Source organism: Camellia sinensis, chromosome 1 (assembly GCF_055761805.1).
Source record: "Camellia sinensis isolate YWXY chromosome 1, ASM5576180v1, whole genome shotgun sequence".
Classification (NCBI taxonomy): domain Eukaryota; kingdom Viridiplantae; phylum Streptophyta; class Magnoliopsida; order Ericales; family Theaceae; genus Camellia; species Camellia sinensis.
Genome location: NC_138961.1, coordinates 62,829,560 through 62,844,916, shown reverse-complemented (window position 1 = coordinate 62,844,916; position 15,357 = coordinate 62,829,560). Strand labels below are relative to the sequence as shown.

General features: G+C 31.3%; 1 protein-coding gene and 1 long non-coding RNA gene across 2 annotated transcripts in view; both read left to right on the top strand.

Moving 5' to 3' along the window:
• LOC145798893 (uncharacterized) overlaps positions 1-12,854 on the top strand; it is a 33,343-nt gene extending 20,489 nt beyond the window's left edge. Inside the window, exons 2-4 of the mRNA XM_082888219.1 lie at positions 7,591-7,719; positions 7,775-7,877; positions 11,984-12,854. Coding sequence (XP_082744345.1) covers positions 7,591-7,719; positions 7,775-7,877; positions 11,984-12,114 — 363 coding nt within the window. The 3' untranslated portion in view covers positions 12,115-12,854. The remainder of the gene's footprint in view (positions 1-7,590; positions 7,720-7,774; positions 7,878-11,983) is intronic.
• A 343-nt stretch (positions 12,855-13,197) lies between these two features.
• Positions 13,198-13,880, top strand: LOC145795171 (uncharacterized). The gene is made up of 2 exons (XR_014335516.1): positions 13,198-13,247; positions 13,329-13,880. It is a non-coding gene; the product is annotated as an uncharacterized LOC145795171 (long non-coding RNA).
• The last annotated feature ends 1,477 nt before the right edge of the window (positions 13,881-15,357 follow it).

Sequence of the window (15,357 nt, the reverse complement as noted above, 5' to 3'; positions counted from 1 at the left end):
GTATTGGCGACTAAAAAAATAGTCGGTAAATGTATAATTTAAAAAACTATAATTGACTATTGGCGACTAAAACATTAGTCGGTAAATGTATAATTTAAAAAATATAATTGACTATTGGTCGCTAAAGACTTTCTTTTTGGCGACAAAAAGTTTTTTTAGTCGCCAATACCTTCCCCGACCGTTTTCTGGCGACCAAACCGGCGACTAAAAAATTTAGTCGGGGAAACTAAAAAACCGACTTTTGGCGACTAAAAATTTAGTCACCAAATGTGTTTTTTCTTGTAGTGTCCCTAGATCTTTCCAGAGTCTTCTAAATCTTTCTTAAGTCTTCTAGATTATTCAACATGTGTAGTTGATGGCTTTAGATAATTCTGAAAGAGCCAATGATGACTCTTAACATGAACTTCATTTCTTTTGGATAAATTGATGAATTTGGTCAGACGGGTTATTGTTCTTACAATTTTGAAATATTGCCTTTTCGGAGATAAATGATGTTGGGTTGGTCTTAACTAGATGAATATTATTTGTTTATCAAATTGAATTCACTTGCCATTATATGATTATAATTATCCTATATAGGCCCTTTTTACAATCTTTAATTGACTTCATTTATGAATAATAAAGTTTTTGTTTGGAGCATAGTACACACTAGATTTTGGATTGAAAGTAGAAGTTATGAGGATGACTAACCAATAATTTATTTTTTTGAGTATAATGATGTTCTCTTAATTCCATAAAATCCTCAAGGAAAATTCCTCACGCAAAAAGTGAAACCTTTTTTAATTCCATAAATTTCTCGTATAATTGAATATTTACTTGCAACACAACTCGAGGCCTCGTTTGGCAATTACATGTTTTAGTCAAAAAATCACTATAAGTTGTCACATCACTCTCTTTACTTTTCTGCACATCTTTTCATAAAAAGCTAAAAAGTTACTAAAATAGTTTGTTCCCATGTAGTGTATAATATTAAGAGGATGCATGAAATAATACATCTCTTCTATGTTCCTGTGAAGGAAAAATTATAAATTAGATAATTTTGAAATACCTTGTGACATTATCTATATGGCGACTCTATCAAATAAGAAATCACCATGTACATTAAATAAGTAAAGAAATGAAATAATACACTTATATAGTCTATAGTACTTTTCTATTTGTTTAATTTTATAAAAATGAGGACAAAGTAACTCCTTGCATTAAATTGCAATAAAGATCATTAAACAAATTTAGTGCTAATAAATGTTTTTAAAACTCCCAACCAAATAGATAAACATCAGTTTTCTCACCATCTAACTACATCACAATTTATTTACCCAAAAAAAAAAAAAAACCTACATCCCGACAATCCCCTAGTGACCAACATGAGAAATCACCTTCCTCATCAACCATAGCAAAACTCATTATAGTTGTTGTGATGCTCATTATGTACATTGTCATTGTTAGACAATCTTCACTGTATTTGAAAAATAAATTCTATTTGTGTACTTAACAACAAACGGAATACAAAAAAAATAAAGAAAATGAGAGAGATTGTTTGATTACAAAAATCAAACCAAAATATAAAATAAATAAATAAAAACAGATTTTTAGTTTGTTACTAAAACAAAATCAAAATCTGAAACATGAAAGTAATAAAACAGAAATAAATTAATTACTTACCAAATTATTTTCTTGGACAAATTTTTTGATCAAGTCCAGTGTTTAACATTATGTCCTTAAGACATATTCGTCCTCTCCACGGTGCTTTCAAAATGTGGACGTCTATCTCCCAGGATAAAATGATCAACAGTGAATAGTAGTGGCACTACACACTATTCACACAATGAACACACTAAGTGTTTATACTTTTTCTCACAAGGAAAATAATACTGCAAAATATAGAGAGTAATTGTAGAATTTTTTGAATGAAAATTAGAGTGAAAATCCAAATGAAGGACTGGCCTATTTATAGGTGTAATGGTGACTTTTCAATTTGAATTCAACAGGTATAGTACCTGTTTGGTTTGAATTTTAAACAGATATTAAACTGTTTTTGGGTTTGAATTTGAACAAATAAAAAAATTGTATCTGAATAGTTTCGAATCTGTTTTCCAACTGAAATTTAAATTCAAACGGTCGGAATTTATTTTCCAAAAAATAAAAAATAAATTCAAATGTTTTTTGCCCAAAAAGATAAGTATTGGACCGGACAAGCCCAACCTCACACCACGCACTTGCGCCCAGCCTAGCCCGCCCGTGTGTTTAGTTTTTGGTCTAATGGACCAATTTGCCCATAACCTCTCCCTTCTAGAAACTTGGGGTGCCACTTGGGGCCCTTCCCAAGTTACAATCTCAAGTTTTATAAACCCATAAAATTTTTCTCACCAAACCAATGTGGGACAAGCCTTTATTCGAACCTAAAGGAATTTCCACCAAAAACTCCATTTCCATGAAGCTCACTTTGGCTTCAATTTTCCATTCACCCGATAATGGTTTCGAGCAACCAAATATACCATGTGAATCAAAACGCGGCATATAACATGTTACCACTTAGACCCGTCAACTTTGGTGTATGGGTCCCACCTAAAAAATAGACCAAAGTTAAGGAAAAATTATATTTTCTAAAACCATTTCTAACAGCCATTAGATCCTCAATGGAAGAAAATATTGCACCACAATCGGCTAACGATGGCAAAGAAGCATTAGCACCTTCACCCATTGATGATTTCTTGGAAGATTTTGCCCTAGCACTAGCACCATCACCCATTGATGCGTACTTGGAAAAATGTGTTGAGAATTTTACCGATACTTGTGGTTCGCAGTGTTTGAGGGTGCTTTTGGAAATATGACGGTTACCGCTCCATGTTGCAAGAACCTTTTGCAGGTGGGAAAGCCATGCCATGATGGGCTGGTTAAGAGAATTCTTGACCTACCTTGGATTGGAAGACATGTGAGTGAGTCCCAAGTATTGTCACAGAGTGATGAGATTTGGAGCAAATGTGTTTCTGATGGGGTAGTTGTTTTCTCACCCTTCTCATCTCCAACCTCTTCCTAAGATGATTTGGGTTTGGTTGTGTTGATGTTCCATATTGAGAAAGATGGTTAAATAAGAAGTATGTAAGGTACTTTGCACTATTTGACTCTCTCTCGATGCATTGCATCTTTCTTTACCTATAATTTCATGTTTTCAATGAAATTTTTACTTTACTAGTAAAAAAAAAAGAAAAAAAAAGCATGTATACATTGAGAAATGAAATTTGTCATCCATTTATTCCACCATTTTATTTCGCCTCCAACAGATATGTATGTATTATGCAATAGATATAATATGTATACAAAGGATCTATCATATTTAAATAATATAGGAGGTAGTGAGCCATTACATATTAGAGTAGCACTATGCAGATAGAAAAATTATACATAAATTAGTACAGATTGTAATGCATGTTTTGATTTTTATTACTTTAAATTAAAAGATTCATCAAATTGATTTATATTTTTTAAAGTACCACATTGTTTTTGGTAAAAAAAATGTTGTACATAAATTATATAAGAATATCATTTTCTTTTGTATACAGTCTAAAATTTTCATAAAAATGGTGTTGTTTCTTGTAATTCTTTTATTTTCAATCAAAATACTAACTATATAATTTCATAATTTTAAAAATATCATTAATATGAAATTTTAAATATATTTTTTGTATACAAATTATTTTTCTACTTTCACGTTGCAAAACAAGGCCACCAAGGTCATCGTTGCAAATAGTGAGGTGTGTTCTGAATCTGATTCACCAAGATTCTATTTCTATTGACCACTATCAATAACCTTACAAATTTAATATAATTTTATTAAATTTCCTTTTAATATAATTAAAACGATTAAACTAGTATGGATGGTGTTAAAGACTGGAATAAGCAAAGTAATGTACATATTTCAGTGTAAAATATATGACATTATAATTTTTTTCATCTATACTACTAATGGATTACTTATGAAACAGAAGAACTACGATGTGAATTAAAAATTTGCAAAAACTCAATATAATTATGTTAATCTTATGAGACTCAATATATATTTTAATTTTTTTAAAAAAAAAATTAATGTAATTTAACTTCTAAAAATGGAAAGAATGCCTCCTTTACTAAATATAGGAAATGAATATTGAATGAAGGATAATAAGCCCTTTTTTTTCTTCTTCTCTCAATAAGCCAATATCAATGCCGACCATTCGTCGTCTTTTTTTTTTTTTTTTTTTTTAATGGATTTAATCCTGTTCCTATACTTTCAATCAGAATTGGAATTTTTAGTTTTAGGTTCCTAATATTAGGATTTATAAGCTACATGACATGTAACATTTTCATAATAGTTGAGGTCTCTCAACATTTTTAGAAAGAAATTTCTAACTCTTCACAGAGTTTTTTTTTTTTTTTTTTCCAGAGAAATTTAAGCTCTTCACATAGAAATTGACGAGTTGGAATTTCTCTATAATAAGTTGAAATTTATCTAATAATAGTATTGAGGGGCCTTAACTAATAAGAAAAATATATTGGACATCTCCTACTATCCAGAGTCAGAGAGGGGTGTTATACTAAATTTTCTCAAAAAATGTTGTGAAAATTTTGGAAGACGACTGCTCTCCGATTTGTAAATTTGGACTCGGCCACCGTCCAATTAGATTCTATTTTGATAATTTGAGTCCTTCATATTTTAAGATTCGTAGAGTAAATTATTCATACAAAAAATTATGTTGATCGTATAACAATAACCACATGTTCGAATTAGTTTCATATTAAAAAAATGAACGGTTGTACTTAAATCATACTTATGTCTATTTTTTGCATATAAAACTAATTTGAGCATGTAGTTACCATTAGGATTGGGATTCTCTCAAATTTAAATCTAAAGAAGACTGTCATATTCGGATTTGTAAAGCCCACCACGAGTTTTGTTTGATTATTTAAACTATTCATTTTGTAAGGTCTTCCGTACATATCATTCATGAAAAAAATTAGTTTGATTCGATAATTATAACCTTTTTATTTATTGTGTTTGTCTCCAAAAAAAATAGATGGTCTATTTTCAAAAACACTCTTGTCGTCTATTTTTTCAGAGACAAACGTGATTAAATGAAAATGTTATGATTATTGGATCAAGTTAATTTTTTTTCATAAATGATATGTATAGAAAATTCTGCAAAACGAACAGTTCAAATTATCGAAACAAGACATATGATGTGCCCCACAAATCTGAGCATAACGGTCATATTCAGATTTAAACTTGAAAAAGAAAGTCCAAAATTTACTGTTATCTAATCAATTTAATTTTTTACATATATAATTTACATGACGAATCTTAAAATATTAACAGTTGGAAATGCTAAATTTGGTACCAAAAATAGATCCACTAAAAGGACTGGACAATCCAATCCAGATTTACAAATTGAAAAGTTGTAATCCTCAAAATTTTGAATGCAGTTGATGGTACATCTCTAATTTTTTTTCTTCTTCATATTCTCTTTATTAAAATGAGGAGAAAGAAACTCCTTTCATTAAATAGCAAGGCCGTTAAACAAATTTAGTGCTAATAAATGTTTCTAAAACTGTAGCTAGAACCATTTTCACCACCCACCCATATGTACACACCTGTTTTCTTAACAATCCCCTAGTGACCAACACAAGGGAAATCATCATCCTCATCAACCATGGCAAAACTCAGTATAGTTTTTGTGATGCTCCTTATGTACATTGGCATTATTGCAATTGCACCTTCAATGGGAGAAACTTCACCACAATCGGCCGATGATGTGCAGATGCACCGGCAGCTTCCCCCATTGATGCTTACTTAAAAGATTATGATTTAGCAGTTTCACCCATTGATGCTTACTCGGATGAGGAAGTTGAACTCTCACCCACACCATCTCCAAGCTCTTTCTAAAGATGATCTGGGTTTGGTTGTGTTGATCATGTAACCATATAGTTATAGAGAAAGATACTTGAATAGGAAATGATATTTGTTATCCATTATTTTGTTTTATTATGTATATTCAAGCAATAAATGTGAAAATAATAGAGCCTATTATGTCATATAAAAAGTTAGAGCAATTTCTCGGACTCGACCGTGCAATTTGGTCCGCTAAACAGCCTACCATAAGGCTTCTTATAATGATTTAAATTGTTAATTTTATTGTCATTTATACATTGACCATGCATAAAAAAAGAAAAAGAAAAAAAGAAAGACAAGAAAAGAAAAGAAAAAAGAAGAAAAGATTGATTTAATAATTATAAACACATCTTGCATCACATTTATATGCAAAAAATGACAATAAGTATGAGTTTAAAACAAACCATTTATTTAGGACAAATTACACTAGCAATCCTTACATTTTGTTTATTATGTCATTTTGATTTCTATATTTTCAATTGGTTTAATTTTGGCCTTTCATTTTAGATTTTATATCAATTTGGTCCAACTGATTATATTGTTAGGATTTTTGACAAAAAATAATCACTAAGTTGGTTGAGATCTGCTCATTGAGTTGATCATGTTTATAAATTTTCTCCTAAAAGCATGACACATGTCGCTCATGAGCAATTTTTTTATAAAAAAAAAATGCTAACAATTATAATCAATTGAATCAAATTGAGACAAAATTATAAATTTATGATCAAAATTGAATAAATTAAAATTACATGAATCAAAATAACTCAATGACCCAAATATAAGGATTATTAATATAATTAAACTATTTATTTATTTACATACAATGTGATGTATAATATATTTATAATTATGATATCAATTTGATTTTTATGTCTGACCTATGTGTGCAAATTTACAAAATAAATAATTCTCATTATGAAAGTAGAGTCGTGATGAGCTCACCAGGCCAATTGCATGGTCCAATCCACCATTGTAGATGATGATTTATTTCGTTACAAAAATTAAATCTTGATTTTTTTTAGTTGTAAATTTTCCATTTTTTATGTCTTTTTTATTAAATGTATTGAGGCATTTAAATAAATATTTGAATTTAAAGTATTAAAAAAATCTAGTACTAAAAGACCTATTTTGAGAATTAGATTAAAAGCGAGCTTGTTAGCCTTTTGACTTTTTTAAGTCACATTATTTTTTTTTTATATATATTTTTTAAAAAAATTAAAAAATTAACTTTTAACTAATTTCTCAAAATAGACCAATGGACCTTTTTAACCAATGTTTGAATTTAAAGTATTAGAAAGTCTAGTAATTTTCCCATTTTTGTTTTTTGTTGTTATTTTTTAATTTATCATGCAATTAAATAATTTAAAAATAAATATATACATTCTTATAAATTGATGGGCCGGGTCGGGCCACCTACTCCCTCAATCCATGCCCTGCTTTTCTTCGTGTCCACGGAGAGAGATTAGAGAGCGAGAAAGAGAGAGAGAGAGAGAGAGAGAGAGATGGAGCATGCACCAAGGATCCTCTAGAGTTTTTTTTTCCTAAAGTTTCCTAAAGTGGTGTGTTGTATGGGTGAGATTTAATGCTAAAAAATTGATGTGACTTGTCATTAAATCTCAACCATACAACACACCACTCTAGGAAACTTTAGGAAAAAAAAACTCTAGAGGATCCTTGCTCTGGAGCATGAGGAGCTAGAGCAGGAACATGAGTGTACGGAGGAAATACCCGATGAAGGAGAGATGGATGCCGATGTCGATATGTCTAGGGCTGAAGACGACGATCTCAACTCCAAGGTCCTCTCTCTCTCTCTACTCATATGTAATTTGCCCTAATTTTGATGTTGAATAGGACTTGGAGGACATGAAGAAGAGATTCAAGGAGATTGAAGAAGAAGCAGGCGCCCTTCGCGAAATGCAATCCAAAGTTGAAAAGGAAATGGGCGCCGTTCAAGGTCCTCTCTCTCTGTTCCTGATCGATCTTTAGTTATGCTACTTTTGTATCAACAACAGAGTTGGATGAATTGTTCAATTATAGTTTTTTTGGTTCTCCGCTTTGTACTTGGTCAGTGATTAATATGAATTAGCATTAATGATGTTGAGGAAATTGAAATTGATGATGAATTGTTCAAATATGCAAAGTGTTGTTAACTTACCATTAATGTTGCTACTCCACATTTATTGGGTTTTGGAGGTATGCTCAATGTTATAAGATTCTTAGACACTGTAATTATGCCTTTATATAATAACTATTGTATAACATGTGCTAAAATCAAATTTTTAATTTTTTTTTTGCCATATTTGTTCAACATATTTTATTTTATAGTTTAAAATGTTGAATCTTACAATTCTCGATTCAATTTAATTCACGATTCTCAAAATTAGAATTTACATCTTTTATGACACTCGCAATTTGACAACTATGAGTACGTTAAGATTACATTAAAGAAAATTTTAATTCCCTCAGTAGCTTAGATCGTATAGTATATAAATTTTATATAAAAATAAGAATCGAGCTAAAAATAAAAAGGTCTTGTTATGCTTTAAAAATCTATATAAAAAATGAAGTGAATAATGATATATGAAAACCTTAAAAAGTACGTTGCATCACCAAATCTACGTTAAAAGCATGCATAAATGAGTTGAACAAAAACATGATATTGAAATGTGATAAGTCAAAAAGAGGTCTGGTTTACAATCAATACGCCTGTTGATTCTGTCAGGATTTTAAACCTTGCTAGAGAATCTTATGTATATCATTTATCTCTTTGCGTCCAGTTTGGCAAACAATATTTGTACTATACTATAAAGGGAACACCCATTTGGTGTCACCTTCCTTTTAAAGTATTGATTTCACCATTTATATTATTTCATTATTTCCAAGTTTGAGGGTAAACAATATATTTCTTCCCTCTCTCCCCTAATTTTGACAAATTTATTACAACTGCCACAACTCCCTCATATATGTAAATACTCAGTGGTATTAAAGTGACAATCATGTGCATTGTGCGTGAATCACATATTGCCAACCAAAATGGTCATCATCCCATTGAGGCACACTATAAAATATTTTCATTTGTTGAAAATTGTTTCAGCATCAAAGCTATGTTCTTGAAATCTTGAAATTTTGTCATATAAGCCTTCGAATGTTCCAAATTCATAGCTACAAAAAAAAAATAAAATCTTAAGGGATGAAAAGTAGCTTATAATATATGTTTCACATTTGGCTGCATTTACCAATTGTGGCTATATCTTTGGGTGTTAATTTCATTTTTAACTTTCCAAATTTTCTTCATCAATGCTCAAAGATGACACAAGCTATGTGATGTTTCATTCCTTATATGAGTAGGCTTCCAAGAATCAAGCTATCCATGAGTAGCTTGGGCTTTATTAGACTACGAGTTTGTTTATACCTGTTTAATAGTTAAAGAAATGAGCTTCAACCTTATTATCTTTGGGCTGGACCCACTTCTTAATGAGTTGTTCATAAGTTAACCCTAGTTTGTCTAGGTTAGGCTCTTAAGATAGATGGGGCCAACCTTAGGTGGGACCATGTTTTTTAGATGTGATTTTAATGGTTCTAGTCTTCTACTATGTGTATATTGGGGATTTGATCAAAGAAGAAAAGATGGAAATGCAAGAATACATCGAAGTTGATAGATTTATGAGATTGACTATAAATTAGAATAGAGGTAAAGATCTTAAATGAGAAACTTAGGTACAAGACCGAACAACACAAAATGGAATCGAGAAAAACAAGGAAACACCCTTTGCATATATGAAAATGAGTTATTTATCTCAAGTGAAGTGGAATCATTCTAGCATTTGATTGGCTTACAATTTATTTTCCTTCCATATATTTTCTTCTTTGATCCAATTCCCAATTTACACGTAGTGCTAGACTATAAACTTTACAATCATGTCCTAGATGCATTGGCTGAACTATTTTAAGAGGCTAACCTAGACAAAATAGGGTTAATGTGACCAACACACCTGTCAACTCCAAAATCAAATTAATTTACCTATCAAGTCCAAAATCAAATTAATTTGCGCAGCACACCTGTTAACTCCAATATCAAATTTGTGTTAACAACAAAACCTTCTATTTCTTCCTTTGGCTTCTTTACATCGACTAGAAAAATAGAAACCCTAAAGGATGAGGCAAAGAGGGCAATAGGTTTTGAAGACACACCGCTCTTTATTTTCATGGTTCAGCCGAACCTTTAAGAGTACGCTCTCTCTCTCTCTCTCTTGCTCTATTCTTTAGATCAACTTGCTTGTAATTTTTTTTTTATATTGATATTTATTTTTATTTTTTTAAATCTTAAATTAAGATAAAGGAAGAAAAATATTTGTAGCTCATTTAATCATTTGGGCATAGCTAAAGGTAAGCTTGAGTTTTGGTGGACTTCGAACTGTCAAGTTTGAGCTGGATCATATATGATCTCCTAGACCCAAGTTTGAATATTTTATTAGTTTGACAAAGCAAATATTGGACATCTCCACACTTGGCTTGATATGTTCTTCCTAAGAAGCACGTTCCCGACATGTGTTTGACACTCATCAAAATATGTCCTTTTTTTTTTTAAATAAAAAATAAAAAATCCAGACGCTCTTCGGACACTTAGAGGACACACGTGTCCATCGATTGGATACACATGAATAAGTTTAAACTAAACAACTTAAGATATAATAATAAAACAAAAACAATGTAAATTTAAAAAACTAAGTGCTATATTTTTTTATTTTTTTATTATCTTTGAATGATATATTCTTATATATGACATATAATAAATATATAAAATTATATATTTAACGCATATCCTTCACGTGTCGTGTCCTACATTTTTTGAAAATTGGCATGGCGGCGTGTCCGTGTCGTATTCGTGTCGTGTCACGTGTCCGTATCCGTATCCGTATCCGTATTCATACTTCTTAGTGTTCTTCTATAACATGAGTGATTAAGTCATTTGTGAATATGTTTCAAAGGAGGAACGTACTGGAGAGTATTATACAGTAATTTTATTAAATAGGGATTTTTTTCCTATTTATACTAGGAGGCATGTTGGCTGCATTGCCATTGTTATCCCCCCCAGTATTTAATATTTTCTAATGAAACTATAGCTGATAATCAGTGATTTCTCAAGGGACTAACTTTGTTCCACTATGGACAATATCACTTTTAATTATTGAATTTTAAAGACTTTTATAGTTGTAATCATTAGATGAGGGAACTATATATTTGTGTTTAAATATGTAATACACAAATTAGTGGTAAGAACCTTCATTTGTATCAAAGAGAGAGCTTAGGACGTTTCTTCTAACATTGGAAAAAAATTGACTGCCATCATAAATACATGCATTAATGCATTTCATATAATGCTTGTGATCTTGCTTTTTCATCAATAATCATGGAGAAACTTAATGATAGATCATTAGTTTCCCACGAGTATCAATACTCATACCAGTGTTTTCAACTGTTTGATTTAAATGTCACTCATTTGGAAGTGTACATTCTTAGGAGGTTTCTTCTAACATTGGAAAAAAATTGACTGCCATCATAAATACGTGCATTAATGCATTTCATATAATGCTTGTGATATTGCTTTTTCATCAATAGTCATGGAGAAACTTAATGATAGATCATTAGTTTCCCACGAGTATCAATACTCATACCAGTATTTTCAACTGTTTGATTTAAGTATGTCACTCATTTGGAAGTGTACATTCTTGTAGACTATTGTAGAGGGCTTGATATGATCCTTACCACTTTGATTTTCTATATTCTTGAATTTGAGGATAAAGTTGTTTGAAATGTTTGGGTTGCCCATTTATTATTATGTCAAAAGAAATTTATCTGTATGATCCTTGCCACTTTATATTCTTGAATTTGAGGATAAAGTTGTTTGATGTTTGGACTGCCCATTTATTATCATGTCAAAAGAAATTTATCCATTTCGTCCTAATACCTTCGTATCTAGATTTTTCAAGGTATGCTGTTGGTGTCAGCATTTCTATGTTAATTCATTAATCTTTACTTTTATTATGGGCATGTCTGAAGACTCTTCTAGTCCTGCTACTCAGGCTGAAAAGGAGGTGGTGGATTCACGCTCCATATATGTTGGTAATGTGAGGTTTTACAATCCTTTTTCTTGTTCCATATCATTTTTCTTTCTTTTTATGTCTTATTAATATAGTCTACAGTTTGAGTTGTCCTTGTTATTTGCATGCTTCTGGTCTACCTCTATTCAATGTGTATATATCTATATCAGTACATACCTGTTTGGAAGGATAGATACGATTGGTTATTGATTAGAAGTGGAATTTGTGCATACGAATGGATCACATGTTTTTTGTTTGAATCCGTTTAATGCCTATATTGAAATGCATCTTACCATCCTCCTATTATTTTTAGTAGAACACTCTGTTCTTTCTTTTTTGATGTTGTTAGAGAGCTTAGAATTAATAATATAGCAAATTAGCAATAACGATGATGGTGGTGGCGGTGATGGTGTGATTAGTAGCAATAAGCGAATATAGTTGACATGGAGGTGGTGCTATGAGAAAAATGTTGCTCATCATATAATTGCTATGTAATTAGTAGCAAGAAGCAAATATAGTTGACATGGAGGAATATATATTGTTTGTTTGTTTCTTTCCCCAAAAAATGATTCTTTCCACCAAAAACAAAGAGTAAATAATTTATTAATTTTTATCTCTTTATTTCAAGGAAATGACGATCTATGTAAAAAGAATTAAGTGGTTAAATTTAGTAATTTTATGCTATCAAATCCGTTTGCATTCAGTTCAAAGTGTTGTAAATGAGAGTTTTTCCCCCCTTCTTAGTCCCACTCCACTTTGCTCCAAATGCATTCCCTTCTTTGTCCTTTATTATATGTAGTTTACATTAATACCCTTTCACACAAAATACACTCCTTGAAAAAATCAAAATTTCAAGGGTATTATTATATGTAGTTTACATTAATACCCTTTCACACAAAATACACTCCTTGAAAAAATCAAAATTTCAAGGGTATTAATGTAACTATGTATAATAAAGACAAAGAAGGTAGCCTATTTGGAGTAAAGTGGAGTGGGAATAGCATCTCCCTTGTTATAAAACCTTTTAATTTTAGAGCATGCTTGTGTCCATTGATGTAATGGGGCTGTTTGACCATGTGATTGTCATGGTAGCTTGTTGCATATGTGAATAATCACACGTGATAGATTATCTTCTACATGCCTATCAATATCATTTTACTCGATGGGTTTAAGAGAATGCTCTTCTGTTGAATGAATCAGAGTTGCATGGCCGCTAGTTGAAGGTCCTTGAACTTACATTGATCCAATTAATTACTTTGCAGAGAGAGATGATTATTTAATATGCAATGGATTCTGTTCTGTAGGTTTCTTCAAAACGAACTAATATTCCAGGGATGAAACAGTATTGAGGAAGGCGTCCGAACCCATATATTGGTTTTCGAACACGAAGACCCTTCATGCCTGTTCCACCTTTCTATCCTTCATATGGATACGGGTAAGCATTAGATTTATCTAGGTGCACTCGGTTGCTTGTTAGACAAATGGAAAGTTGGCCATTAATCTAGGTGCTGTTTTGGTTGCTTGCTCGACTAATGGATAGTCGGGAAGAGGAACCTTATGATGCCAATTGCAACTTCAAGATGCCAATTGCAACTTCAATTTTCTCTTCTTTTATCCACCAACTCAAGCACCACAATAGTGCATTATTATACTGGTTTTGTTATCGCTTGGTGCTAAGAGAACTAGAGAAAGTTATGCCTATCAAATACATATTAGAAAAAAATTACAATGCTGCAATGGTTTACAAGGTATGAATTGTTTAGGTGAGGAATTCAGGCAGATTGATCCAATATAGTGTTGTCATGGATGACAAACTTTCATTCACTTGCCTCAATAACATATGAAGGATTCCGTCATATTAGGTACTAAAGATAGCCCTTTATTTGCACGAAGCAGGGAGTGATGGTATATAGAAGTTTTTTAGGTTGGAAGCGTTTATGGGAGTGTATTTATTTTATATATCCAATTATTTTTTCCTGCTTAGTTGTATATATGTGTTAAAATATAAATAAATATTAAATATTGATATCAACTACAAATTGTCTTTGTTTAGTTTAAGCAAAATATTATGTAAATAGAAAGTACTAGAATAAATAGTAGTTTTTCTTTTGTTTCTTTGAGATTTGTATGTTTGAGATGTTCTATCTCAGTTTGGAACAATTTTTTTCCTCTATGGGAGAAAGTTTTTTCCAATATAGCAGCGAGTTTGTTACGTAGGAGTGCCCAAACAAATTTCTAAGTAAGATATGTCATCCAAATAGGAATTTCTTGCAACTAATACCGTATGCATTTTGTACACACAAAGACAGACATGCAACACGGCACGAACACACTGACATGACAATTTTAAAAAAATGCAGCTCATGACACTTTAAGGGACACAAAATATAGTCTCATATATTTATTATATGTCAATGTCATATATATGTATATATGTATATGTTATTAAAAGATAACAAATAATACAATATAACAGTAATTCCTAGAGTCTAAATGAGGGATTTACAAGTATTAATGTGCCTAAGGTTTATATCATCTTTCTTTTATCATTGGATCCCAATCTATGTTATGCATTTCATGTGTCTAAGCGATAAACATATGTGTCCCCCAAATGTATAAAGCGTGTCTAAGTCTAAAAAACTAATAGAACACATTTGGACATGTGTCGGACAAATGTCAAAAAGTATCCAACGAGTGTTTGACATGGACACAGTTATTTCTTTGAAGTGTCAATACTTCTTAGCTAGTCCATTTTCCCTTAGGCTTGGCATATGAGAATTGTTTTAAGATCAACTTTAAAATTGAACTTTGTGATATTCCCTGATGCAATGGAAGGAAAGAAATTGTTTTGAGTTTTGGGAAAAAATGATATGTTAGAGCATCTCCAACAGGCTTGGAAGCTCTTTTAGCCATGTTAGCCGGGCTCCTTATTTCAGCTCTCAAACATGCTAGCCATTCCAACACTCCTTATTTCAAGTGGTTGTTCACTAGCTAAGCATAAATAAGTTTTGGCCAAATTTCACTTTATCCCCTTATGGTTTGGCCAATATGCGGATAATCCCCTTATCATTTCATAACAACCACATAACCGTTTGTAGTTTGTGGACTGAAATGTACCGTTAACTTTTCCATCAAAGTTAACGTGTTTTGACAGCCATGCGCCTGTATAGAGAGTATACCATTTTTTAAGTTAAAATAATCCTTACACCCTTTCAAATTTACAAAATATGTCATTTTGTTCTTCATTCTCTTTGTATTGTTTGTTTCTCTCATCTCTCTTCCTTCCGAGTCTTCCATTACCAATATGTCCTAATCTATAATGCCAAACAAAAT